General features: G+C 34.6%; 1 protein-coding gene across 1 annotated transcript; it reads right to left on the bottom strand.

Moving 5' to 3' along the window:
* Positions 1 to 1,451: 1,451 nt before the first annotated feature.
* Positions 1,452 to 26,695, bottom strand: LOC130662649 (ATP-dependent RNA helicase A protein-like). Its single transcript, XM_057461549.1, has 26 exons — positions 26,564 to 26,695; positions 23,499 to 23,642; positions 17,274 to 17,451; positions 16,684 to 16,769; positions 15,759 to 15,898; positions 14,951 to 15,143; positions 10,655 to 10,744; positions 9,448 to 9,612; positions 9,038 to 9,229; positions 8,321 to 8,392; positions 7,877 to 8,018; positions 7,525 to 7,607; positions 7,092 to 7,248; positions 6,873 to 6,970; positions 6,585 to 6,683; positions 6,385 to 6,499; positions 6,146 to 6,240; positions 5,826 to 5,899; positions 5,587 to 5,739; positions 5,180 to 5,452; positions 4,713 to 4,880; positions 4,228 to 4,411; positions 3,634 to 3,801; positions 3,364 to 3,479; positions 2,765 to 3,016; positions 1,452 to 2,519 (listed from the first exon to the last, which is right to left on the bottom strand). The coding sequence occupies exons 1-26, from the start codon at positions 26,669 to 26,671 to the stop codon at positions 2,294 to 2,296; spliced, it is 3,771 nt and encodes a 1,256-aa protein (XP_057317532.1). The 5' UTR covers positions 26,672 to 26,695; the 3' UTR covers positions 1,452 to 2,293.
* Positions 26,696 to 27,005: the final 310 nt, after the last annotated feature.

Here is a 27,005-nt window from a genome sequence, read left to right as displayed (position 1 = left end):
CAGTATTAACACTTTCTTTTTAACTCAGAGAAGAGAGTCCAGCAAGAAAATTGTATTGTTATCGAGTAATTCTTGATATAAGAAAACAATCAAATATTATATAGAAAAAATTACGAAATTATTGTCCCACTCTTCTCTTTGTTTTTTTGTCTTGAAATTTGAAATTTCTGATACGAAGATATTCAAACCCTTCCGTTTTTCGATTTTTATCTGATTTCCCACACTGAGTGGGGCTTGCAGATTACTTTTTGTCGTTGTTATTCTATTACTTCTACCCTTTATTACAAGGCATGAATGCAATGTAAATTCACAATGTTTTTTTCCGCATTCATTTCTTTCTCAAAGGTAATTTTCGTGGATGCTGAAAATTCAGTAAATTTAGTATATCGGTATTTTGCCTAATCGAGGAAAATTGGGCATTTCACTAGACAATCAACATGTGTGGCTATAAAAGTAACCGTTTCTTCTTTTGGGTCAAATTATAAGCTGTAAAATGAGGTTAAAAAATGATCGTAAAACTCACTGAATGTAGATGTTAAGTCATTCCAGTGCTCTTTATTAAAAGCCAGTTTGTTCAAAATGTATCCATTAAAAAAGTAACAATGTTGACAACCTGTAAAAACCATTTGCATTTGACATTGAGTGGAATATAGCAGGTCACGACCATTTGATCAGGGCCATCACCGATAAACGGTAGATCTGTTTATAAATACAACCCACCTTCTACAACTTGAAGATCCTTGTGATGTTCACCTTGGCTGGCAACAAAATTATTGACTGCATTATCTTCCATTGTGCGACCATATTTTAAAGCGAGAATGTTAGGGCTGACAAAAATTAAACCTGATACTTTTTTTAGCAAGTGGAACATTGATCTCAGAAGCAACAACACTCTAGCTAACAATTCAGCCTTTCTACCTGAAACCTTTAAACCACGAAGCCTGAAGAACATCTTTAACTCATCCACATTCATTTTATTGACCATTTCGTAATGCATAGCAAACTAAACTTAAAAAAAAAGCTGCAACCAAAAATAAAAAACCACTCTTCGCAGCATGAGCTTTAAAACCACCGAAGGCGCTAGAAATTTGTGTTCACTAATTTTTCCCCAGACCCTTTTTTCCGCACGGTCCCGGGGGATGTCGGTTTGGTGTATTAGTTTGTTTTATTAACCATATTTTTCTTCCATCACTTTTTTCATATCTAATGTTTAATTCGTGAACGAAAAAAATGTTTTATTCGCGGATATTAAATTTTGCGAATGAAGGGAAAAACATTTTCGCGGGAATTTAATTTCGCTAATGAAAGCCCAAATCGCAAAAATTTCCTTCCAATAAGGTATTTTGAAACGAACATAAAAGAACTTCTACATGCCCACGAGAATCGAAGTACAATTGCAAAAAAAATTGCGATAGAATTTGTATCAGGCACAAAAAGAATAATTCGCGATAGAGATTTTTGCGGATAACCGGTTTCTAAAATTTTTGTAAAAAAATGAAAATGAGTTACAAAAGTCCATAGAAATAGGCACTGATGTACTACCTTTAACTAAACAGATATCATTGTTATTTTCTCACTCATATAAGTTCAGTTAATACTTTTTCAAATGGTTTTTAGGCTGCTAAATAATCTGCAACGGTTTTTTTTCTAAAAACCTTAAAAAATATGAAGGTTTTAACTGTGGCTTATGACAACGCCAACAAAACATTACTTCTTGAATATGGCTGTGCTAAATCCAATATCTCATTGGTCCACATTTTTGCTGATCCTACAAAATTTGATAAAAATGATAAAAATTAGATGATTTGGACAAAAATGTCGATTCGTTGAGTAAGCCACAAAAGAAATTTGACCTATACTAAAGTTTCAAAACACATAAGCTTATTTTCTGATGTTCAACTTGTTTAACTTGTTCCACAAAAATGAAAAACCATACTCTTGGTAACCTAATTTTTTTTTAATATGAAGGAGGGTTAATTAAAATTGGTAGAAAAAACTATTCGAAATTTGGTGTTGTTTCCACACCGCAACACGCTTTTTGCGATTAGTTTACCAAGAGTGATGAATTTACAATTTTTTATAGTCGTTAACATTCAGCAGTTGAGTGATCCTTCGTTCGTTGTTCGAAATCACCTCAACATTCTATGCAAAGTCTTTCTGTTTTGAGTGAAACAAATTTGTTAACTGTTTTGTGTGTGAGTCTTCATTAAAGTCATTCAGAAATGGTATGAAAATACAATCTCTCTTTAACTGAATCTTCTTTTCAGTTGTTGAGTGTCTCTCACTTGGAAATTTACCAACCACCGCGGCCACGATAACCGCCTCTATCAAAACCACCACCTCCTCCACGATAACCGCCACCACCACCTCCTCCACGGTAACCTCCACCACCACCGCCACCACGATAGCCTCCACTGCCTCCATATCCCCCACCTCGGTTGCCACGGAAATGTCGAGGTCCTTGATAACCACGTGGCTTAGCGTATGAACTAAATTGTCCTCTACCACCACGGTTCATTCTAAAAAAACACAAGGCATTCACACTATTGATTTTCCCACACTTAGACTAGACATTTGTGCAAGTGAAAAATCCCTGTTAAATTAAGTTAGTTACAAATAAAAAAGAATTTGAATAAGTAATTCTGCCCATCAAAATAGCAACTCAAATTTTTCCGCGAACTGTTTTTCATGGAAAAAAAGCAACATCATCTATTTATACGCCTCTTTTCCATTCACCGTGAGTCGAATGTCCAAAATTACTTACGGCCCACGTGGTGGCCCTCCTCTGAAGTCATTCCTAAAACCAACGTTATCCCTCTGTTCAGGTTGTTGTACCATGTATGAGCCCGCATCGCTTCTTGATAACATTCGGATCAACGTCAATACCAAAGTATCGTCAGGACTGGGCTCGGTGATCACTTGCGGATTGTTGGCAACTCGAATAACAAGATCTTCAATTATATTTCTCATTGCCACAAGCGAAGCAGCTTGATAATGCGGAATTTGTAAATCAATCCTAAAAATTTGAAAAACAATTGTTTGAATGAATTTTGGAAGCAGACAAGGAGAAAGAAAACAAATAAAGAAAAAAAAACAAGTAAGTAAAAAACTGAAAAGGTACTAAAAAATTGTTGTAGCAATAATATAGCTACACATTTATTTTCATAAGAAACATAATATCAAGATAAAACATAGGCACTTTCCACAACTAACTTTTGGAATATTAACTAAAATTTAAAAAGCGAATTCAGTGCGAAACGCATTTTAAAGGTGCAAAAAAGCTTATACAAACTTTGAGAACATTTTATATGTTTCCTATCAAAAGTGTGTGTAAAAAAATTCTTTGTCCCCTCCTTTACTTACCAGTCATCAATATTAACTAAATTGGTTGAAGATTCTGCTTTGCAGGGACTGAAGATGAGATACTGAACAGGATAGATCATTGTCATTTGTTTACACGATACTGCTCGAGTACGAATCTATGAATAATACGTTATTAAAAACATATAAATCTCAGCATAGAAAAACGTCAATCGCGGAAGCGACAGAAAAGTTCATAGAAAACAGTGCTAAACAGATAGAAACTTTCCCGAATTAGACAAATATTCGTCAAGTTTCTGATTTTAAAGGTACCTTTTCTCCAAACACGAAAAATGGTGAAGTGAAGGTTATCTCTCTGTTCGTGCAGTTCACTGATGATTTGTGGATCAAAGCAGCGCTTCCTTCTGTGGTTAAGACTTTTCGTTTATCTTTATGTATGCATATGTTTGGATACAATCCCATACACAACAAACCAGTCACCTAAAATACCAATAAAGATTAATTTGTTGATATTTTTAAATTTAAACAAGGATCATGGATAAAACTACCACAACAACGACGACAACAACAACAACAACCACAGCAACGACGACAATGACAATAACAACGACGAAGACGACAACAATGACAACAATAACGATGACGACGACAATGACAACATCAACGACGACGACGACGACGACAATGACAACAACAACGATGACGACGAAAATGACAGTAACAACGACGACGTTAACAATGATAACAACAGCGATGATGACGAAAATGACAGTAACGACTACAACAGCACCTTCACCACTCCCACTACAACCACCAAAACACCAAAGACAACGACGTCGACGACAGGAGGAACAACAGAAAAGCAGAGAATATCACACCAACAGTAAAATGACAAAACCCACTTACCAAATCTAACTGTTCATCCAAACCACGATAATTGAAAGGCTGCGGATGTAGACTATCTTCAGGAAAACCAATGTTACATAACAAATCCTTCAGTTGCATAATAGCATCGTCTGTCATGCGCAAAGTCGACATATTTAATTCGTGTGTTTCACAAAAATGTTGTTCGGCTGTTTCGTCAACACCTCTGAAAAAATAACAGTATATCGTGAAAACTCTGTAAAAAGTCAATTCTCATATAAGACAAGATCATAAAAGTTTAATTTGGAGCATTTTACGATTTATAATATTTTAAAAAGCTCTTTTCAAGAATTGGGAAGCAAGGTTTGCCAACTTTATGCACAAAAATTGAAAAATAAGTTCAGATAATAAGACATAAAAACGCCTTGAAAAGTTGTTAAAAAAACCGAAAAAAGCTAATTTAGATGCAGCTTAAAGGATGTAGTATTTAAATGGTAAAAGTATTGTAATGTACATCTACATCTCACCTCGCGTCTTGCCATTGCTGAAAAGCCCAAAGCATTGCTAAATGATCACTGTTCCGGTTACCGGCAAATTTTTTGTGTACCCATCCTAATCTCTTTCGATCAGAAGGTGTTTCGAAAGGTTCAGGAAAACAAGTACTGGCTGCTATTGTGCACATGGCATCACCAACCCTGCAAACACATGACAGAAGAAATAAACACAAGAAAAAAGGTGCGCGTAAGAAAAAGAATCCTGTATAAACTACAGGACTAAAACAGTGGTGCGTCGTTAGTCAAAATATTTATGCCACAATTCTCAAAAAGATTTGAGCATAATTCTTAAAGAAATGCAGGATGTACCCTTCCGGCTTTGTCGTTTCTAATTTTAAAATTGAAAGCACTTACATTGTGATAAAAGACAGGCTGAAAAATAACTAACTTTAAAACTTCTCAGACCATTCCTCCCACGATTTGATGTATAGTATACTTACTGGAAAGCACATCCTAAAATGATCATCTTTCCCAGTCTAGGTTCAATAGGCAATTTTGCAAGTATAAAACCCAACGGAGTCAAATGTTCATTTCCATCCAGGGCTTCCATTTCTTTCAACAGAGCCAACGATTCTACCACAGCATCCATAGGAGGTGGTTCCATTGCTTTGTTTAAAAAGTTTTGTATTTTTCCTAATTTTAAAAGTTTGATTTTTAGAGCCAACTCGTGCAATGGTGTCCTTAGGATTTCTGGTGTAGTATGCTGTGCCAACCTGTTAAAGATATAGTAAAAGATATAGCACAAAGCTCTCAATGTGAGAGCTCTCAAGGTTTCCCTCGAGTTCTTAATAACAAATCTCACATTACAATTTCTTTCAAACGCACATAAAAACCAGTTTCGACTTACTTATCAAAGCGAGCTCTGCTGCATAAATGGAAACAGAAACCAGGTCGAACACGACCAGCTCTCCCTCTTCTTTGTTCCATGTTAGTTCTAGACGCCCACACTGTTGCATAGTTTGTCATATTGTTGTGGGAGGTAAACAGCTTGATTTTCGCTCTGAGAGAAAGAGAGAGGGGGATATTTACACGGAAAATTTTCAAATTAGTTCTGGAAGACTAACGTTGGTATTTTTTAAAACCTACTTGCAAGAATCGATCACAAAGACAACATCATCGATGGTAATACTCGTCTCAGCTATGTTTGTTGACAAGATGATCTAAAAGAAAGATAAGATAAAAATTGGACACAAATAATTCTTAATTTCAATCTTGACATTGATGCTACGAAGTACTTTTCGGAAAAAAGCCTTTCGATAAGCAGCAACAACACTATTTTTTTAAGTAGTGATCGATATAAAATTATATATTGATCGATAAAAAATATAAAGAAGGAACCTGAAAAGCTACCAAAAGAAGATCTCCACCTTACTAGAAATTTTGATACAAATAGAATTAACACTTACCTTTCGAACACCGTCTGGGACTGACTGAAAAACCCTCCTCTGGTCTTCACGAGGTATTTGAGAATGCAAGGGTAGCACCCGATACTTTGAAGTACCTAAATAAATTTTTTTACATATGACTAGTTTGAGGTTCTACAAATACATGTCATCCATCTAACGAGGAAGTGTCCCCAAATTTGCGAACAATCTACTAAAGCACAAAACACCAAGGGAGTAAGAAAAAAAAAAACAGAACAAACCGAATTCGCGGTGCTGTTGAAGATGTTTCAACAATGACATAATGAGGTTCCATCCAGGTAAGAACACCAGGACAGCTCCAGGTACATCTAATGTTGCTATATACGACAACAAAGCCTAAACAGGTAGAGGCTCGGGTTAGTTTTTGCACCATTTACACCATACTTTTAAAATAATAGTTCAGTACTAAAATAAAGCTAACCTCAACAAGTTCAAATGATGTCTCTCTTTCACTTAGTTGACCCATTGAGTTTTTTGTTTGTAAAGAATAATCGTTGCTGCATATTTTGTTCATATTTTCCTGCAGACGAAACAAATGAAGAGTTGATGAGTTTATGACGGCTGTTATTAAAACATCAAGCCTGTGTAAACAAGATTTACTGCTCTCACGTTTCTCACTTGCATGTTTGTTTTGGAAAATAGACTTTAAGATAAAATCATTTTTGGAAACGTTTTTTGGAACGAATGAATGAACGAAGGAGCTACCAACCTCTTCTTCCACATCAACATCAACATCTCTTTTTCTTTTTTTCTCTTTTAAAGGAGGAACAAAACTCAACATCTGAATAATATCTTCAAGATAATACTCTAAAATAAAGAGACAAATATAAATCCAATTCTAGTTAAATAACATTTACTGCCACAGATAATATGTCAGTAGTATATTCAATTAAATGGTACTTCAAAATCAAGCATCAACAAAACAAACCTTGAACAGGTTGAGCCCTTCCCTCTAATTCAATGACTGGACATCCACCAAAGTAATCGGAAAACAAGGAAGTGTCAATAGTTGCACTCATCAAAATCACTCGTAAGTTTGGAAATGAGGAAATCATATCACGAAGAATGACAATCAAAAAGTCAGACTAAAAAATACAAACCGTTTGTTATGGGTTGAAACGTTCATAAAACTGGCACCCATATTTACTGTAGATGGGTGTGGCCATTTGTTTTATTATTGGGCTTTCGAGAAGCATTTAGTAGGTTTTTGATCTTCTCAAAAAAGATAACGCATTTTTTTAAGATGTTTCACTACTGAAAATGAGGCGAAAATAGATTTTGAGGGGGGGGGGGTTACCAATAATAGTTTACCAAACACGTACATGTGACTGGAGAACCATTGATCATGAAATAAAGCTTACATTAATATCACGTTCGTGAATTTCGTCAACAATAACATGAGAAACACCAGCCAGACCATTTTCCAGCTTTCGCAGAAGTACACCTTAAAAAACACATAATACATTTAATTGGATACAAAAAAATTTCAATGTAGTATCTCAGATTCACTTTCCCGTGACCTCTGTCATATTCAATAAGTCAAGTTTAAAAAATTGTGCTAATTTTCAACACATTTTTAATAATTTGTAACTATTACAATAGCACGTTGAAAACAGGTTTAGGGAATCCGAAGTTAGAATTAAATTTATCGGGATTTAAAACCCTTCTCTGTCAATAACATTGTAAAGTCAACGTGACCTTAATGGGACTTACCTACTGTGCAAAAAAATATTGACGAGTGGCTTCTGGGTAGTACTGAGTCGAATCGAACAGAATAACCAATACTATTTCCAAGTGGTTCACATCTCTCAGTAGCTACTCTCTCTGCCACACTTATAGCACTGATACGACGAGGCTGGGAATAAGATTGATAAATTAAATCAGTTTTTATACCGAAACCCTACGTATGACATAGGAAGACACTATTTGTTAAAGAACAAAATGTCCCCTTAGGGACCCACCATCATGAAAGATTTAGCCAAGTTTATAGCTACGAAAGATTTAACCGACCAGACAATTAATCCAAACTATATGCTAATCATCACACCATTAACTATACAGTATAACAGTGATGTGAATCCAGACTACATTTTACATTTATATCGAACACCTGTTATTTATGTCAGACTACAACATGTGAAATATACTTTTGCATACCTGAGTAACAACAACATTACACTGGTCACCAATGCTGTTCAAAATGAAATCATCCAAAACATATTGTGGTACCTGTAAGACAAATTTAAAAATTTTTTAATGAAAGATAAGAGGAAAAAACATTTAGAGCTCGATTTTTATGAGAAAGGAAGTGATGTCATAAAGAATACACATTAATATAAGTAAAAAATAGAGTAAGGGGGTGTTGAGAGACGAGACGTTTGCCGATATTCTGCTCTTGTCAATAATTTTACTTAAAATCACTGTGTTTATATGGAACATTTTTGTCCTTGAACAATTTGTTCAGTACCAGCTAAGCTGTCCTGGCAAACGTCCTGCCGGGTCGCACCTGTTATGTAAACAGCCCCTAAAAATCTAGAATAACCACATGGAGTTTACTCTTTTATAGAAAAAACACCTTCTGTGTTAACCTTAACAGACACTAATATAAAACTTTTAAACATTTTAAAAATAAGTTCCTCTGTTGGATTTAATTTAGTATAAACTTTTATACCTTTTTTTACTAAAAATTTCCTCTATGACGCCGAAAGAAGCTATAGTTGCTAAAGTAATATTTCTTAAATGAAGTATTAATCTTCAAAATATATTTAATACAGCATTTCCATTCATAAAGACCTTTCTTTGCCAACTTTTACCTAACTTAGAATTACATTCAAACAAGAACTTTTTTGTAGAGAAAATCATTCAAATAAAAACCTGTGTAGTCTTTCCACAACCAGTTGCTCCTCGTATAATTACAACTTGGTTCTCACGAACAATGTTCAAAATTTCTTCTTTATGATTGTAGACAGGAAGTGCTTTCCTCTTCTCCAACATATCTTTGAAGTTTTGTTCCTGCCATTTCATTTGGAATTCATCATATAAATCATTGCCAGTAGGGGGAGGTTCCTACGAAAGAAATGCAATTTGATTCAAAAGAAACTACCCTTTAAAAACACTGGCAGAAACAGAGATAGACCACACTTCAATGGTAAAGCATCCAAACTGTGCTAACAAATTCTAAACTCAAACAACAAAGATTAATTTTCCCAAATAATAACCAAATAAAGTAGTCAATGCATAAATATCTTCTTAAAACATAACATAAAAACTAAAAGTATACATACCATATATTCTTCTGCACCCTCAATGATTGTTGGTTGAGCTATCCATGGGTGCCAGCTTGGGTTTGGTGCTTCCCAATGTATTACTTGGTGTTCATCTCTTTGCACATTGTCAAAATTAACAGGTAGAGGTGGAAGTTGCAAATTGACTTTTTCTCCTAATTTGGGCTATGATTAATGTTTTTAGTTAAAATACATTTTTGAACCTTCAAAACCATACCATCAACAATAACATAGCAAAATATATTTTGACAGACTTAAATGCCTAATTTTTTGGTAGTAAAGAAACAACAATTTGCCTTACTGAAATATATGGGACAAACAGACGTTCTTTATTTAACTATTGCACCCAACTTTAAATTTATTTTGGATAACTCATAACCTTCAAAAGCAAATAGATTACACACGCTAGATTTTTTTTAAAATTGTAACATACAAAAACCTCATACAGCCTAATTTCCTAATTTTGCTCTAATACTCCATATATATTTTTTATTTGCTTTTATCAGACCTTATAAATGTTTTTAAAAATCAGGAAATATTGCAATTCTTTTTGCAACATGAAAAACTTGAAAAATGTGATATAAAAAACACGAAACATATTTTTGTCGCCTGATTTTGCCAACATTATTTAATCTCAAATTTTTTGAATTTATTGTACTGGTATACTGAAAAATGATTCTAGTGAATCAAGACTTTTAATATCACAAATCACTGAAAAGAATATTAAGAACACTCACATTGTTATATCCACATCTTAACTTTGAAGCAAACCAGAACCTGAAGATAAGTTTATCTAACTTTCATTTTCTTTGTGTAAAGTATTCACAAAACAATCTTAGCAAACTACGGATTTGCTAAAACTGTTTCTTTTTTTTTGATCTTCACACAAAAAAAGTTTTTTTCTATGCTTTTTTGCAATCTTCAGGTTCCAGTATGCTTTTATTATCACAAAAAATTATATTTTTGATTATACAGACGAGTTAAAATCGTAGACATCACTTCTACTTTCTTTCATGCAAGCATTTATTCGAAACTGATATATTATCAAAAACAAAATTAAAATAATTATTTTTAAAAAAGCTAAATAATTCTTCATTGACTTATTTATAATAATTAAAATTACAAATCAAAAAATGATAATTAAAATATAAACAAACCCCAAAAAATCAGCACACCATTTCTAATCGAAAATTTTAATTTTTCTTACCTCCTGCACTGGTATTATATTTCGCAATTCCAACACTTCCTGCAACTTTCTTTCAATCTCCGGTTGAAGGGTGACTGCATAGGGAGGTAACTAGAATAACATTTTCTAAAAACTTACGAAGACAAACACAAAAATTTTGGTGTTCTGCAAAGTAAAGTGTAGCAAGTAAAGGAAGTTATATGACATCGACGACACCAGAAAATATTTTTACAGACCATATTTCGTATAGTCACACAAAAATAAAACGTTCTTCTTATCTTCTCACTTTTCGCTTTATAATCTTACAGGTCCATGCGCTATGAAAATACACACCATCGCAGATTATTTAATTATAAAAATGTCATTCCTTGAATATCAAATAAAAAAGGAGGAGAGCTATGTGCCTTAAATAATAATTTGTTTCAAAGAAGTTTTGATGAATCAATAACTTCTTTTGAATATTTTATCCTGGTTTACACTATAACATGAATATTGATTCCTTGTACGGAAATGAGGTACACCAGTTACCGATGGTACACAGCTTTGGTACATTATTATGAAAGGCTTGTAAAAGGATATCACGTAGTGATTCCAGCTTGTGTTGTGCGAAAAAAAGGGAAGAATTTCCTGATCCAAATGGAAAATATACTGGTTTTAAAGAATTTGTGGGACTTAGTATTTTCAAACAAACAATAACAACAACAAAAAAGCGATCTATGCTGTTTACCCATCTCAAACAACGCAACTTTTCTTTGTTACTGTTTGGTCAAGGAATCATAAGAAAGACTTCTTCACCTTTCCTTTCCCAGCACTATTTCTACAACCATAAGCTTTACAAGTAGGCATCGTTTTTGGAAGAAAGATAACATTAACAAATACGCTGATACGTTTGTTCACATTGTGTAAACAACTTTAAAAAAGATGAAGAGATCAAAAAATTGAAATCATCATTCATCATCATTCTCGGCTTAATGTCCATTTTCCATGCTAGTTTGGGTTGGACTGAGGGTCATTAATATGCCCCATATTAACGACCCTCTTCCAATCTGATCTAGACTGTGTTAGATCAAAACTCAACTTCCTCTGTATCAAGTCTGTCCTTATAACCTCTTGCCAAGTCTTTCTCAGTCTGCCTCTGGGCTTTGCCCCAGGAACTATCCGGTCTCTACACTTCCTTACCCAATTATCCTCCTCCATTCTTTCCAAGCACCCCAGCCAATTCAATCTTCTTATCGGGATAACATCTTTAATTCTAAGGATACTTAGCCTGCTTCTTAGCTCATCTGAACTCTTCTGTCTCTTAAACTCGCATTACACATCCACCTAACCATTCTCATATCATTCCTTTCTAAACGGTCAAGATCTTCCTGCTTCACTGCCCATGTCTCACTACCGTACAACATAATACTTCTTACACAGGCCTCATACAACATACCTTTTACCTCAATTGACAAGCCTCTGGTAGTAAACAAAGGAAGTAACTCTCTGAACTTTTTCCAAGCAGAACCTATCCTGCAAGTAACACTTCTTCCAACACCCCCTTCACTGCCTAACATATCACCTAAGTAACAGAAGTTCTCAACTATCTCTAAAGGGGCACTGTTGTACATCATTAAAGCTTGAAATACTTCATTCTCTATAATCTCACCTTTGCAACGCTTGCATACAAACTGAATGTCAGCTCTTAACCTTCCACCTATACTAGTGCACTTCTGATGTACCCAATGCTTGCAAGTTTGACAAAAAATTGAGTTACTACCAACCCCTTTCCTGCAAACTCCACAAGGCCACTTTTCAACTACATGGTCACACTTGGCTGCAATAATACTAATCATGACTTTAGACTTTGCTGTGTTCACCCTTAGCCCTTTCTTTTCTAGTCCTTTCTTCCACTTCTCAAACTTTTTAACTAATTCTTCCATTGACTCTGCTATGAGAACCAAATCATCTGCATGCAATAACTCCCATGGACAACCTGTTCTGAACTCCATTGACAGCGCTTCTAGACTAGAACAAACAACAAAGGACTAAGTACAGAGCCCTGATGTACACCAACATTTACACTAAATTCATCACTAAGCAAATCACTAATCCTGACACGGCTTCTAACATTGCTGTACATAGACTGTACCATCGTAGCCACTCATAATTTTCTCATAGCCTAGAAATAACTTTACGTGGCACTCTATCAAAAGCTTTCTCTAAATCTACAAAGGCAAAATAGAGATTCTTTCTCTTTCCTAAATACTTTTCCTGAAGCTGTCTGAGTAAAAATATTGTAGCTGTAGTGCCACGCCCTGGAACAAAACCAAATTGCATCTTATCTATATCAATTCTTCCTCTAAGTAACTTATTAATCACTCTTTTAATAACTTTCATTACTTGATCAACCAACTTCAAACCTCTATAGTTACTTCTTTCTAATGCATCACCCTTGCCCTTGAAACAATTCACTATTACACTCGACTGCCACTCACTGGGAATAGCACTAATCTGGTTAGCAACACTTGTATCAAGCTCAACTCCAATATATCCAGATGCTTTTTCCATCTCTGCAACAATACCTAATACTCCTGCAGCCTTGCCAATCTTCAATTTCCTAATAGCCTCCACTACCCATTCTGTCTTGATCTGCATAGCTGGAATTTCTACAACATCATCATCAGACAAATTATCCTCATCTCAATCAAACTCAGTGTTAAGCAACCTCTGATAATAAATCTTCCAAGCTACCCTTTTTCCTCCTCTGTGCTAGGCAAAACACCTTCATCATTATGTATACACTTCTCCCCTACAACATCTTGATTAGTCTTCTTCATTTGCTTTGCTATCTTGAATACCTCATTGCGCTAATCTTCCCTTCTTAACACATCTGCAAATCTGTTTCTCTCTGCTTTTTATTTTGCCCTATACACTGCTGTACACAATGTTTAGCTTCTAAGTAAATATTTTTACTACCGCCTGACTTTCACTCTTTCCAAAGTTTCCTCTTTTCCTTTATACACTGGTCAACCTCATTATTCCACCACCAGGTCTGTCTATGTCCAGTTGGTCCATTTGTCCACCCACAGGTATCATCAGAAGCTTCTAGAAGACAATTCTTCAAAGTAGTCCCAGTACTTTCAACATTGTCATTATCACATTGACCATTGTGGGCTAACTGCGAAACTTTTGCACTAAATTGTTTTGCTACAATCTCTCCCTTCACCTTCCAGACTTTACAACAGAGCCTGTACTCTCCCTTGACTTCTTTAACATTCTTCAAGATAGTATCACAAACCAGCAACCTATGCTGGGAAACACACTCTTCCCCGATATAATCTTCACGTCTTTCACCACTTTAATGTCTGACTTTCTAACCAGGAAGTAATCTATCTGTGTCTTGCAGTCACCTGACTCATATGTTATCAGCCTACTCTGTCTCTTACTGAATGATGTGTTGCAAACCACCATGTCCGTTGACATTCCAAACTCAAGCAATCTCTCCCCTTTCATTATTTCTGCTTCCAAATCCATAGCCTCTATGTACACCTCTCTAACCTTCAGACGACTTCCCAACATGACCATTAAAGTCGCCCCCCACCATGACAAGTTCAGTGTCTCCAAACTTTGATGTGACTGCTATCAACTCATCATAAAACTTATCCTTATCTTCCTCACTGAGTCCACACTGTGGAGCATAAACTGACAGAAAAGTGACAATCCTATTACCTATCAAAAACTTTATCACTATACTACATGCATAACATCTATTACTTTTTCTACCCAATTCTCTGTAACGAATATGCCAACTCCTCCATATCCATCACTATTACCAATTCAAAAAAGCTTACACCTTGCCCTCCTACCTTCCACAAATCTCACTGAAGCTCCTCTCCACCTGACTTCCTGAACACAACACATATCAACAGATCTACGTTCTAACATTTCAACTACTTCACCTGCTCCACCTCTCAGAGTACCAACATTTACACTAGCCATCCTCAAGGGTTTGTAAAAGATATTTCCAAATAAAAAAAATTGGGTTTCATTCCCCTTTAACAATAATGCATGCTTTGTATGTATTTGGCACACTAAATTGTTTCTTTAAAATTTATTTACTGTGGCAGTTTTTTATTACTATTAATAATTTTTGTACATTTACAAAACTATATGTTTTTGCCATGCTCGTATTCATAAATTGTGATTTTAAGTAATTCTAGAAAATATCTAGCACAACAATTCATTTTATAAAAACATTTTGTTTTTATTGTACTGATGGAAGCAGGTAAATAGTCGTAGATAAGGAATCTCAGAAATAAAATAAAATATGCTTACATCATCTGTTTTTCTCTTTTTGCATTGTACCTGGCCAGCTTCTGCCATTTCAATAGCACCCATATGATACAGTTGTCGTACCAAACTAAGTGCACAGTTTTGAGCTGCAAGTTTTTTTGTTGCTGCACTACCTTTGCCACTCAATTGACGTCTTGCCTCTTTTACCCAAAAATTAAGTTCAGCACGAAAAAACCTGTAAAAAAGAAGGACTATCAAGTTAAACCAAGACGCTAATATATTATACATAACATATAGAGCAAAACTTTATATAGCTATATTTTATACATATATTCTGTTTTACTTGAAAAAGGCCATGTAGCAATGCACTAAAGCAAAATGTTTTTAAAAATAATGCTTTTGTCCCAAACATTTGATCAATTTTCGTTTAGGATTTAGTCTAGTTACCCAAGCGAGTGGAGATGTTGGTTATTTCTATTCGTTTCAGAGTTATTAAACCTCAAAATTATAAGTGAACTGCAATGGCTTTAGGCTTAGGGTCAGAGTTAGGTAATTTCAATAATAACAATCCATCTGTCATCTGTCAATATATTATTAAATGTAGAATCAATAAGACATGGTATTTCTAATTGACCCACTTCTTCAGACACCAAACATTCTCTTTATAAATGCTTAGTATTTGTAGTCACAGAAAACATTTGAATATTATTGGAATCTCACAGCCTTTCAGAAGCTGTTTATTTTGTCTAACCTTTACATTTTGTAGTATTTTGGCTATCATCTTGGTTTAGAGAAAAAGCTGTGTTAAATTATAAATGCTGATGCTGATGGCAGTAAAACTATCATTCACCTGGCATGATCTGGACCCTCAGAAAAATATTTAAAATCAGCTGGTATTTTACGTTGTTGTAGAAACTGGTGTAGACGTGATTTTGCATTGGCAATCGTCCAATTACCATGCAAGTGAGCATTTGTATCCACCTCTTCTGCCTATGGATGACAAACCAAAGTACAAATTAAGGAGGCAGTAGAATACAAGAGAATCTGTTTTGAAAAAGGTCAGATACAGGTGGAAGATTTAGGGTGAAAGCATAAAACTTGACTCGTTAGTTGCAGTTCCAAAAAGCAAATATTTAAGCATAACACCCACTTGTTACATGCTATATACGGAATAGAGCAATTTCCCCAAAAACTACAAACTTATTTATCAATAAAAAGTATATTTAAAATGCCATAAAAAACCTAAATAGGAAACACAATAGGCAAGATGGCGTTTCTTTGGACAAAAATCTATTATCGAATAAAAAAATACCAATAAAAACAAAATTGAGCAAAAAAAAAATATATATATATTAACTGTGGAGATAAAATAAACCAAAAGGCAATTACCACAAATATATGAATTAAAAAACGAAAAAAATTAAAAAATGTTTTTACACCACATATACACATACATAATAAGTCATGCAAGCATTTATTTGGTGCGTAGCTACATTGTTAAAACAGTTCCTGTACAAAGCTTGACTTTTACTTTAAATTGTCACACAGACATAATCCCATATAAATCCAGAGATCTGATTTGACAAGTGATATCATTTTGCTAATATGTAAATAAATATGACTAAATTTAACTTTTTAAGTAGTTCATGTATTAAAAATCATTTAATCAAAAAAAAATGTTTACCATGTGATCTTATTATTAAAGACAATACATTGTGTACATAATACATTTTTACAAGTGGAAATCTAGCAAGGATAAAAGACTTTACACAAACCTCTTCTAATTTTCTCTTGTTGTCGTACATACTGTAATGATAATTTCGTTGTCCAAATTCAGTTGGTAACTCAGGAGGTGGTAATACTAATAATAAAACCGTTTTTTTAAACACAAAATTGCAAGCAAGTGTAAACTTAATTAATCAGAAATGCATTATGTAGGCAGGGCAATAGACAATTTTTTTAAAATCAGACTCTGAAATTAATGTATGGGAAGATACAGAGAGATCCTAACATTCAAAGTTGTGAATTTGCATTTTTAAATTACTTTATAAAACTATCACCACAGACAGTGAATAAGGGTAGAACTCTTATTGCCAAAAATGTTTGCCTCGATGTCTATTTCAGGGGGTGAAATATAAATATTAGTTTGACATGACACACAAGTCAAAATGATTTGAGCCATAAACAAATCTATAATAGAAATCTTACAGTTTTTAACATTATATTGTACTGACAATTGAACAGCTAAAAATGATTTGCAGGTAAACAGAAAATCATGACAAACAATTGTAACAACCACAAAACAATAATTCCATGCCTAAAACTCTCATACTGTATTATAGTATGTTTTGCAAAGTAAACATACCTGGAGCACTCATTAACGAGGCTGGTGTAGTTGATTGTGGAACATTCTTCAGTTGGTTTTGCGCTTGTTGCATGGCTGCTAATTCATGAGGTGCTCTTGGCATGTTTTTAGGTAGTGTTGCAGGTTGAGAATTTTGTATTCCACTTTGTGGTAAAGCCATAGAATATGACTGACCACTCTAAATGTTAAAAATATTTTAAAAAAACCTAGTGCTTAAAATCAGTGAATAGAAACTCTGAGTTAAAACTAACAACCAAGGTTTTCTATTGAATAATAACCCATAGTAATTTTAAAACTAAATACTTGTTAATCTTCCATTCTAGGCGATTACTAATAAGAATTAATTGGAATATATTTGGTGTTTTGTTATTAGGAGAACTGTGAAGATAACCTACAGGTTAGTCATACACATATTGCGAGTTTAACAAATGGTAGCAAAGGAATAAAATTGCAAAGTATCATAGAGAAATGTCGAAAAGTTTGGTACCCCCACCATCATTGAATACAGAGTCCAGTTACAAAGACTGTAAAAAAGAAGTTCAAATATGGCAAGCACTTACAGAACTAAAGGCGGAAAAACAAGGGCCAGCTATATTCATGGGTTTGAAAGGAAAAGCTAAAGAAGCAGTAGAATTGGAAATTGAACAAATCAGTGCCACAACTGGGGTAAAAGCTATTACTGCCAGATTGGACAAAATTTACTTAAAGGTTGAAAATCAAACTGCGTACCTGGCTTATGAAGTCTTTGAAAAATTTAAACGACCCTCTGAGATGAGCATGAATGATACCTTATAGAGTTTGAACGATTATATCACTAAATCCAAGTTCATCGTATGGAACTTCCTGATGGAGTTTTGGCATACCGAGTTTTACAAAGCGCTAATCTTACACCAGAGTAGCAACAGTTGGCTAGAGCAACTATAAATGAATTACGCTATGATTCAATGGTATTACAGTTAAAGAAAATATTTGGTGATACTGTGGCCTCATCTGTGTCAAATGATGCTGTAAAGATAGAGCCTGTTTTACAGGCAAGCGCAGATTCTAAGGAGCAGAATTACTTCACCAAAAGAGGTGGATATCAGCGTTCAAGGTTTAACCCTATTCGGTCCGCTTGGGGGGGGGGTGGTGGTGGCGGATTCCCCCTCCCCTGACGGTTTTTTTTAATAACTCCTGATTGCTTTCGCATATTGCTATGATACTTACTGAGTTTCAACATTTATCTATTAGACACCTGCATTAGGTCCCATACCTTTCAGAGGCTTTGATATTGGCCATTACTCAAAACTACCCCTAAAATCTCTATGAAATCCTTATAATGGGGAAAATATAATAACTCCTGTTAGGATTATCCTTAGAACTTGAAACTTGCAACACAACTTTTGTTTCATCAAGAAGAATCATTATAAAAAATTTTGACACGTGACTAATCCGATTTCCCGATTTTGTCGGATTTTACCCGAAAATCGAAAAAAAAACGGATTTTCGGGCAATTTGTGGCAATTTTTTATTCGATTCATGTAAAAACCGGAAGATATGTTAAAAAAATTTTATTTAGCTTTCAGAAACTTCAAACAGAATGTAAAAATTCGCTCTAGAACAAAAGTAATTATATTTTAAGCAGATAGTGGTATTTTTAACAATTTTCAAGCTTCTGATGACGTCACAGAAAATGTGCTGACGCAAGCAAAAATTTATAGCCGCCATTTTGTTCCTTTTATGACGTACTATAAGTGTGCTAAGTTTGATTCAATTTAAACAATCCTATGTAAATTTATTGAGGGGGGGGGGGCGGAATCCGCCCAGCACCAAATCAAAGATATGGATGGAGGAAAACCAGATCCAGTAACAGAGTAATGAATCCGCCCGATGAATTTGGAAATATTTCAAAGTGCAATATTTGTCAGTCCATTTATCACTGGGCTGTGAATTGTCCCCATTCTTATGAGAATCAGGAGTCTGAAGATGTAAAAAAGGAAGAGAGTCGTTCAAAAGTTACATTTTTTTCTAAAATTAAAGAAAGTGAAATGCAATCCCTCGTTGGTGAAACTTTGTCATGTGCAGTTTTAGACTGTGGTTGTACCAAAACAGTCTGTGGTAAGAATTGGTACCGATTTTTCATTGATAATATTGATAGTGATAAACTGGCAGAAGAGTATCCAGGTGGAACAAGATTTAAATTTGGAGATAGCAAGGCAGTTTGTTCCATAAAACGAGTAATCTTACCTGTAATCATTGGTTCAAAAGAGGTTAATCTAGAAACAGAAGTTGTACCCAATGAAATACCTTTGCTTTTAAGTCAAACATCTATGAGAAAAGCAGATGCAGTTTTAGATTTTAGCAACGATACTGTTAAAATGTTTGGAGAATGCCATCCTTTAAAATTTACCACCACAGGTCACTGTTGCATACCTTTAAACAACAAGAGAATAGACTTAGATGAAAAGAATTATGACCATTTCCTTCCTCAAGTTGCCTTTGTATGCACAAGTGAAAAATCCAAAAAAAACAAGATCTTCAAACTTCATCATCAGTTCTGTCATCCAAGTGCTGAGAAATTAAAATCTCTTATTAAAGCATCAAATTCCTTTTTAGAGGACCGGAGTGAAATCATGAAATTAATTGATAATGTCTCACACTCTTGTAAAGTATGCCTTAAGTATAGCAAACCAAGACCACGTCCTAATGTTGGCTTACCAATGTCGTCGGAATTCAATCAGTGTGTGGCTTTAGATTTAGTGCAACTTTCACAATCATTGTGGTTTATTCATATCATAGATACTTTCACAAGATTTTCATCTTCAAAGTTAACAAAGACAAAAGATAAAGATGTGATAACAGACATTATCTTTGAAATTTGGTTTAGCAAGATTTGGTCAACCAAGAAAGTTTCTGGCTGACAATGGAGGAGAATTTATCAATAAGGTGTATGAAGAAATGTGTGAGCAATTTAACATAGAGTTTTCCACAACAGCAGCCGAAAGTCCTTGGTCGAATGGGCTATGTGAGCAACACAATGGTATTATTAAGGAAATGCTGAGTAAGATTATAGAGGATACAAAATGTACACCTAATCGAGCACTTTTCTGGGCTATTAGTGCCAAGAATTCTTTATCAAACAACAATGGATTTTCACCAAACCAGCTTGTTTTTGCTAAAAACTAGGGCTATCCCTGCATCCTCACTGATCAGTTACCAGCCATAAATAATACAGTTTCAAGTGGCCCATGACCTTGCTGTGATGCATGCATCACGAAGAGCATTCATAGCAGCAGAATCTTCTGAAAGAACACGTAGAGCATTGCGGCATAATGTCCAGTGTTACAATGATGTGCAGTATGTACCTGGAGATAAAGTCTTTTATAAAAGAAAAGACAGCGAAAAATGGCATGGACCAGGCACTGTAATTGGACAAGAAAATAAACAAGTACTTGTCAAGCATGGTGGAAGTTATGTGGGAGTCCACATTTGTCGGTTGCAAAAGGTAAATCAAGTAGTACATTCACAGAAACCATCACAAGACTCTGAAAAGAGCCCAGAAGTAACAAGTATGCAGTTGGACAACTGTGTTTCACCGGAAGACGAAATTTTTGACATAGTTGATCTTGAAAGTAATACTACGGAAGTACCAGTAACAGAAGCACCAGTAACTGAGGATGCGGCCATTGATAATACACAAACCAATGGGACACCAATAGAGGAAACATCTAATGAAACTTTAAAAAGTGAAACCACAGTCAATGAAAAAAAAGGCAATACCTCTATATTTCAAGGAATGCCAAAGTTAAAAACCAGAATCATCTATAAGCTAACTCCAGACAGTGAGTGGATTAAAGGATTAGTTCACAGCAGAACAAGTAAAGTGAGTAGAAAAGGAAAAAAAGGCAGGCAATAAGGCAGCTGTTTAAATGTGCAAAATGAAGACACAGGTGAAATTATTTGGTTAGATTTCAAAAGATGTGTGAGTGAATGGCAACCGGTTGTTGAAGCCAATGACACTGAAGAAGTATTATTAGCGATAAAACCAACTATTGAAGACGAGGTCTTGAATGCGAAATTTAAAGAATTAACCAACTGGCAAAACAATGTTTTCTCCACTGTTGAAGACAGAAGTCAATCTACAATATCCACAAGATGGGTAATCACAACAAAAAATATAGAGGGCAACAAAATTGTCAAAGCTCGTTTGGTCATAAGAGGTTTTGAAGAAGAGGAGGTTCAAAATCTGACTAAAGACTCCCTAACGTTTTCAAAAGAAAGTCGGCGAATTGTACTCACAATGTTAGCAACTAACGAATGGGAATACCACACCTTAGATGTCAAAACAGCATTTCTTCAAGGTAACCCGATTGATAGAGAAGTAATTATAAAGCCCCCAAAGGAAGCAAACGTAATAGGCGTTCTTTGGAAATTAAATAAAGTAGTATATGGTCTTGCTGATGCTTCAAGAGCTTGGTATTTACGAGTAAAGAAACAGTTAATTGGTTTGGGAATGAAAATGTCTTTATTTGATGAGGCTTTATTTTATTGGGTTCAAGATGACTGTTGTCAAGGATTGATCGTAATACATGTTGATGATTTTCTTTGGGGAGGATCAGAAGATTTTCAAGTAAAAGTCATTGCATCCATTAGAAAAATATTTCGGGTAGGGTCAGAGAATTGCAGTAATTTTAAATATGTTGGAGTCAACATACAACAATTCAATAGTTCTACTGAGTATGACCAAAGCAAATATGTGGCAAGCATGGAACAGGTTGAGATTCAAAGCACCAAAAACAAACATCAAGAACTCTCACATGAAGAGCAATCTAAGTTTTGATGTATTTGTGGTCAATTAAATTGGGTATCTTCTCAATCAAGGCCAGATATTTCTTTTGATGTTTGTCAGTTAAGCACAAAGTTAAACCGTGCAAATGTTGATGATGTTATTAGAGCTAATAAATTGGTAAAGAAGTTGAAATTGGATCCTGATATTTGCCTAAAATTTTAGAAGTTGAAACCTCCATTACAATTAATCTTGTACGCTGACGCCTCATTTGGAAATCTACATGACGGAAGCTCTCAAAGTGGAATTTTTGTTTTTCTTAAAGGTGTTGAGAACACCATCACATGGCAGTCAAAAAAGATTAGAAGAGTTGTGCGTAGCACACTTGCAGCAGAAACGTTGGCACTTGTTAATGGTATTGATGCATGTATCTGGGTGAAAAATGTAATAATGGAAATTGTGAAGACAGATCTAGAAGGTATCTTGTGCTACACAGATAACAAATCTTTGTATGAAGCTGCATATTCAACAAAAGCTTTAGAAGATAAGCGATTAAGAGTTGACATGGCTTCTCTCAGACAGAGCATCAATCAAAAGGAAGTTATATTGAAGTGGATTCCCACTAAACATCAGTTAGCAGATGTGTTAACAAAGCAAGGAGCAAATAGCACACTTCTACTGAATGTGCTACAAAATGGTCATGATGAGTATTAGTGACCAATCAAATGTTGTGTTTTCAAAATGTTTTATTATAAAGTTTTTTTGAGTTTTATTTTTCAGAATTCATTGCTGAAACACCACTTAGCACTTGGCATCACACAACTTCAGTAACTGTTAGATCAAGACTTGTATAGTAGAGGGCATTGGTGAAAAGCCAAAATCTCCCCAGGACCACTATACTAAGCGAGTAGGAGTCGCTATAAATTCCTCCCATAGCAGCATAAACTGAACAACGTGCAGAAAAGAAAATAGAGGGAGATTGTTAATCTTCCATTCTAGGCGATTACTAATAAGAATCAATTGGTGGTGGGGTTTACTTGTGTTGAACAAATCTTGCTGGTGAAATCATTGTGTTTATAATAGTGGTATATATTGTGTTGTGTGTAAATCAATTGGGTATATTTGGTGTTGTGTTATTAGGAGAACTGTGAAGATAACCTACAGGTTAGTCACACACATATTGCGAATTTAACAATACTGACCAGGAAAACAAATACAACATTATTTTGAAAAGTTCTGAAGCAAAGAATAATATAATCTACAACTATCACAAAAACATCACGTGCCAACAATACAAAATCACCAGTTGGAGATGCAAATATATGAAGTTCAATTTCTGTGGTTATGTCTCAAACATGGTATGCCTTTTTTTACATTTTAAGGAATCTTTCTTAGTGCTACATTACATTAATTTACCGTGAAAAAATTAAAATTGGCATAAAGACAATTTTTCAACTTACCAACATATTTGGTGGAACAGAATTTTGCGCAATAAAACCATTCTGTATTAAATGATGTAACATATCTCGAGCTGCTGTAGCTTCCGCTTCTTTTTTGTTACTTCCACCTCCCGTAGCAACATAGTCAACACCTTGTAGTGTTGCCTAAAATGACAGTAAAATTTTAATCAGAAAAAGTAACTTCAATAAAGGCATTAGTAAATTTAAAACTTGGTTGGAAACTTTTTTACAACAGTGTACATCAGGGTTCTGTACTTAGTCCTTTGTTGTTTGTTCTAGTTATAGAAGCGCTGTTGATGGAGTTCAGAACAGGTTGTCCATGGGAGTTATTGTATGCAGATGATTTGGTTCTCATAGCAGAGTCGATGGAAGAATTAGTTGAAAAGTTTGAGAAGTGGAAGAAAGGACTAGAAGAGAAAGGGCTAAGGGTGAACACAGCATAGTCTAAAATCATGATTAGTAGCATTGCAGCCGAGTGTGACCTTGTAGTTGGAAAGTGGCCTTGTGGAGTTTGCAGGAAAGGGGTTGGTAGTAACTCAATTTTTTGCCAAACTTGCAAGCATTGGGTACACAAGAAGTGCAGTAGTATTGGTGGAAGGTTAAGAGCTGATATTCAGTTTGTATACAAGCGTTGCAAAGGTGAGATTATAGATAATGATGATGATGATATATAATTATTAAACGCATCTATATAACAAGCATGACCTTGTCACACAACTGCCTTTCAATATTTTAAACTAAAAACTGCCCAGCAATTTGTTTATTATTCTTAAATTTAATATGTATAACTGTTTACATTAATTGATAGAGGTGCTTTATATATATTTTTAAATCCCTTATTCTTATTCTGCATTCCATTACATTTATCAGGGAAATTTAGTTTTTAAATAAGTCACAATTTTTTTTAAATAATAATTCACAAATTTGCACAAAATGAAACAGAAAAGATATTTGCAGAGCATTTTTAGACATGTTTATAGAAAATGAAAAAGAAAGAGTGAATCAAAATTCATGTTAGAATTTGTTCAAATTTACAGGTTCATTAGGCGTTTATATTAATCACATCAGTGACGTATCCAAAGACTTTTTGGGACTACCGTTTTCTTATACCCAACTTTTGCTTAGGCTAGTATCTCTGTGAGGCACCACCAAGTGGTGCGGAAGGGGAAATTTTGGGTTTTGGGGTCCCTAGACCGCTGGAAAATTGCTTTGCGGCACTCAAAACACCAAAATTTTGTACAATTATTACTTGCATTTTATTACATAATTTTATATTTTTCCGTTTTTAGTCTTTGTTGCTGATAAATACTTTCTTCACAGAATTAATACTTACAATATAAATATATAGGCCACTTGTTAGTTTCCTGTTTTTTTATATAATGGCAACACAAAGTCTGTTCGTTGTAGATTTATTTGAGAACCTGTTTAAAGTCATATTCCATATTTTTCTTCACTGTTTTGCAGTAGTGATGGTTTATTAAACTTACAAATAGAAAATAGAAAACATGCACATGTTTCATAACCTGTAAGGGGTTCAGCAAACTTGCGAAGAAAAAGAGAAAATTTGGCAAGTTTCGAAAAGGTTTTTAACCATTTACCATGTGTACGAGACCTTAAAATGGTGTTTACTCGATTTAAAGGATTGCAAATTTACTGAAGAAAAACATACTACTTGAGCTTATATTTACTTAATTTCCTATTTTTTTATTTTTATTTTTTTGGGATATGAATTTGGGATCCCATGCCGGTAAACCGGTAGCAAAACCTCTCTGGATACGTTGGTGCACATATACATACAGCAATAATTTTTTATTTACAAAGAGATTAATCATTTAGCTGTTGTGCTGGTCTGTTGATGGGACATAATTTTCACAGGGATTAATTTTTCCAAATATTGGGAGTTATGTCATGCAAATCATGCAAAAATCATTGGCTAACTCGTTATTGGCAAATAGATGTTGTGAAAATGATTTTTTATTTTCAATCTTTGGAAAAATGATTTAGGTGGCTCAAACTTAATTAGTGGTTCTACAGGCCTGTCTGACCCTAGTTTTCACACACACACAGAAAAATGATATTAGGTTAAAAGTTAAAAAAAAAATATGAAAAATGAAAAAAACACTTTTAAATTTTGCTGAAAAATCCTGCATCCATTTTAAATAGTAAGTAAATCACCAAACTTTTTATCTTGGAACCTCACAGGAACTAATATGTCAGAAAAACGGAATTTATGTCAACATAACTTGGTTCATCAAAACAAGAATTGTGTGAACTTTTCTAGTGACAGGAGTGTTCATATTAACGGTTTATTAGCAACAGGACATTAAGCCTTGTATCCGAAAAGTCAAATAAAAATGACATCACCAGCAAAATTTGTTGGCGTAGAGTTTTCAAATAAGCTTTATTTGATACCAATAGATCAATAAAGATATAGTTATAAAGTCACACAATTTGGTTACATACTTTCATGAAGAGCTGAAAAGGTGAGGCTCTCTTGTCAGATTTATTTAATATCTTTGCACGGATCTCTCCTATCCCTTTGATTGACAAGGAGAAAACAGAACATCTGCTAAAAGAAGGCATGTTTCTGATCTGGAAAGAACTCGAATCTTGCTTGATATGAGCAAATTTTAAGAGGCAACGAAAAAAACTTTTAGGGAAATGAGTGGATTATTTGGATTCATCAGCAAAAATCATATAAGATAGAAAACTTTCAAAACCATATGATTATCAGAACAATACTTAAATTTAATGTTTCCAAATTTTATACGTAGTGCATATTCGTACGCACTTTTGCCCATTTTTGAGTATGTATATGTTCATCCGCTATTCGTACGTAAAGTGCTTTAGGGTTAGGGTTAGGATTCTTTTTCCTTTTTTCTACGTATGAATAGCGCTACGCACTAATAATACGCACTTTATGTCATATTAAAGTGCGTACGAATATACAGTTCCAATTTTATAAGAGTTTGACCGTAATATTTCAATGCCCGGATTTGAGATTTCAAACAACGATCGCATTTTGTTGTTTTTAACTTGTCCTGTAAAGTTAGTAAAATGATAACCTGGTAATTAAATCTTTGTGGTCCATTTGGTAAAATAGTAAATTCAGGACGAGCTTTCAGCTGTTTTCCAGCCCATGAAAACAAAAATCCTTTCACTTCTCCCGCCATGTTGCTGAAAAGGCCGGCGGCGGATGGGAGCACATCGAGTCAAATTTCAAAGAACTACTCGTTAGACAATTCCGTCACCAGAGTCTCTTTTTCGCTTTCTGATATGCGTGGATGAAGCAAAAAAAAGCCCTGGTGACGAGATTGCTCGTTAGATTGTTCTCCACCCCAACCTCGTCTCCAGGGTCTTGTGGCACCTGAGCCGTTATTAACGCCTATATCAACTTATCGAAAAGGCAAAATGCCCTGGGAACGAGGTTGTTTTCCATCCACAAGAGAGGGCGGATTTTAAAAGTTAGCAGTTTTCAAAAAACTCCATTTTTCGAACGATTTTTCT

This window comes from Hydractinia symbiolongicarpus, chromosome 10 (assembly GCF_029227915.1).
Source record: "Hydractinia symbiolongicarpus strain clone_291-10 chromosome 10, HSymV2.1, whole genome shotgun sequence".
In the NCBI taxonomy this organism is placed as follows: domain Eukaryota; kingdom Metazoa; phylum Cnidaria; class Hydrozoa; order Anthoathecata; family Hydractiniidae; genus Hydractinia; species Hydractinia symbiolongicarpus.
The sequence above is the reverse complement of the archived record's forward strand: the minus strand, read 5'-3'. Positions and strand labels throughout refer to the sequence as shown.

Excerpts from the sequence above, each read along its gene's own strand:
- LOC130662649 (XM_057461549.1), bottom strand. The coding sequence starts at position 26,671 with ATGGCGGGAGAAGTGAAAGGATTTTTGTTTTCATGGGCTGGAAAACAG. Across the intron at positions 16,770-17,273 it reads CTCGTTAATGAGTGCTCCAG|TATTACCACCTCCTGAGTTA; the intron begins GTATGTTTACTT and ends TTTTATTATTAG. Across the intron at positions 9,230-9,447 it reads AGGGTGCAGAAGAATATATG|GAACCTCCCCCTACTGGCAA; the intron begins GTATGTATACTT and ends TTTCTTTCGTAG.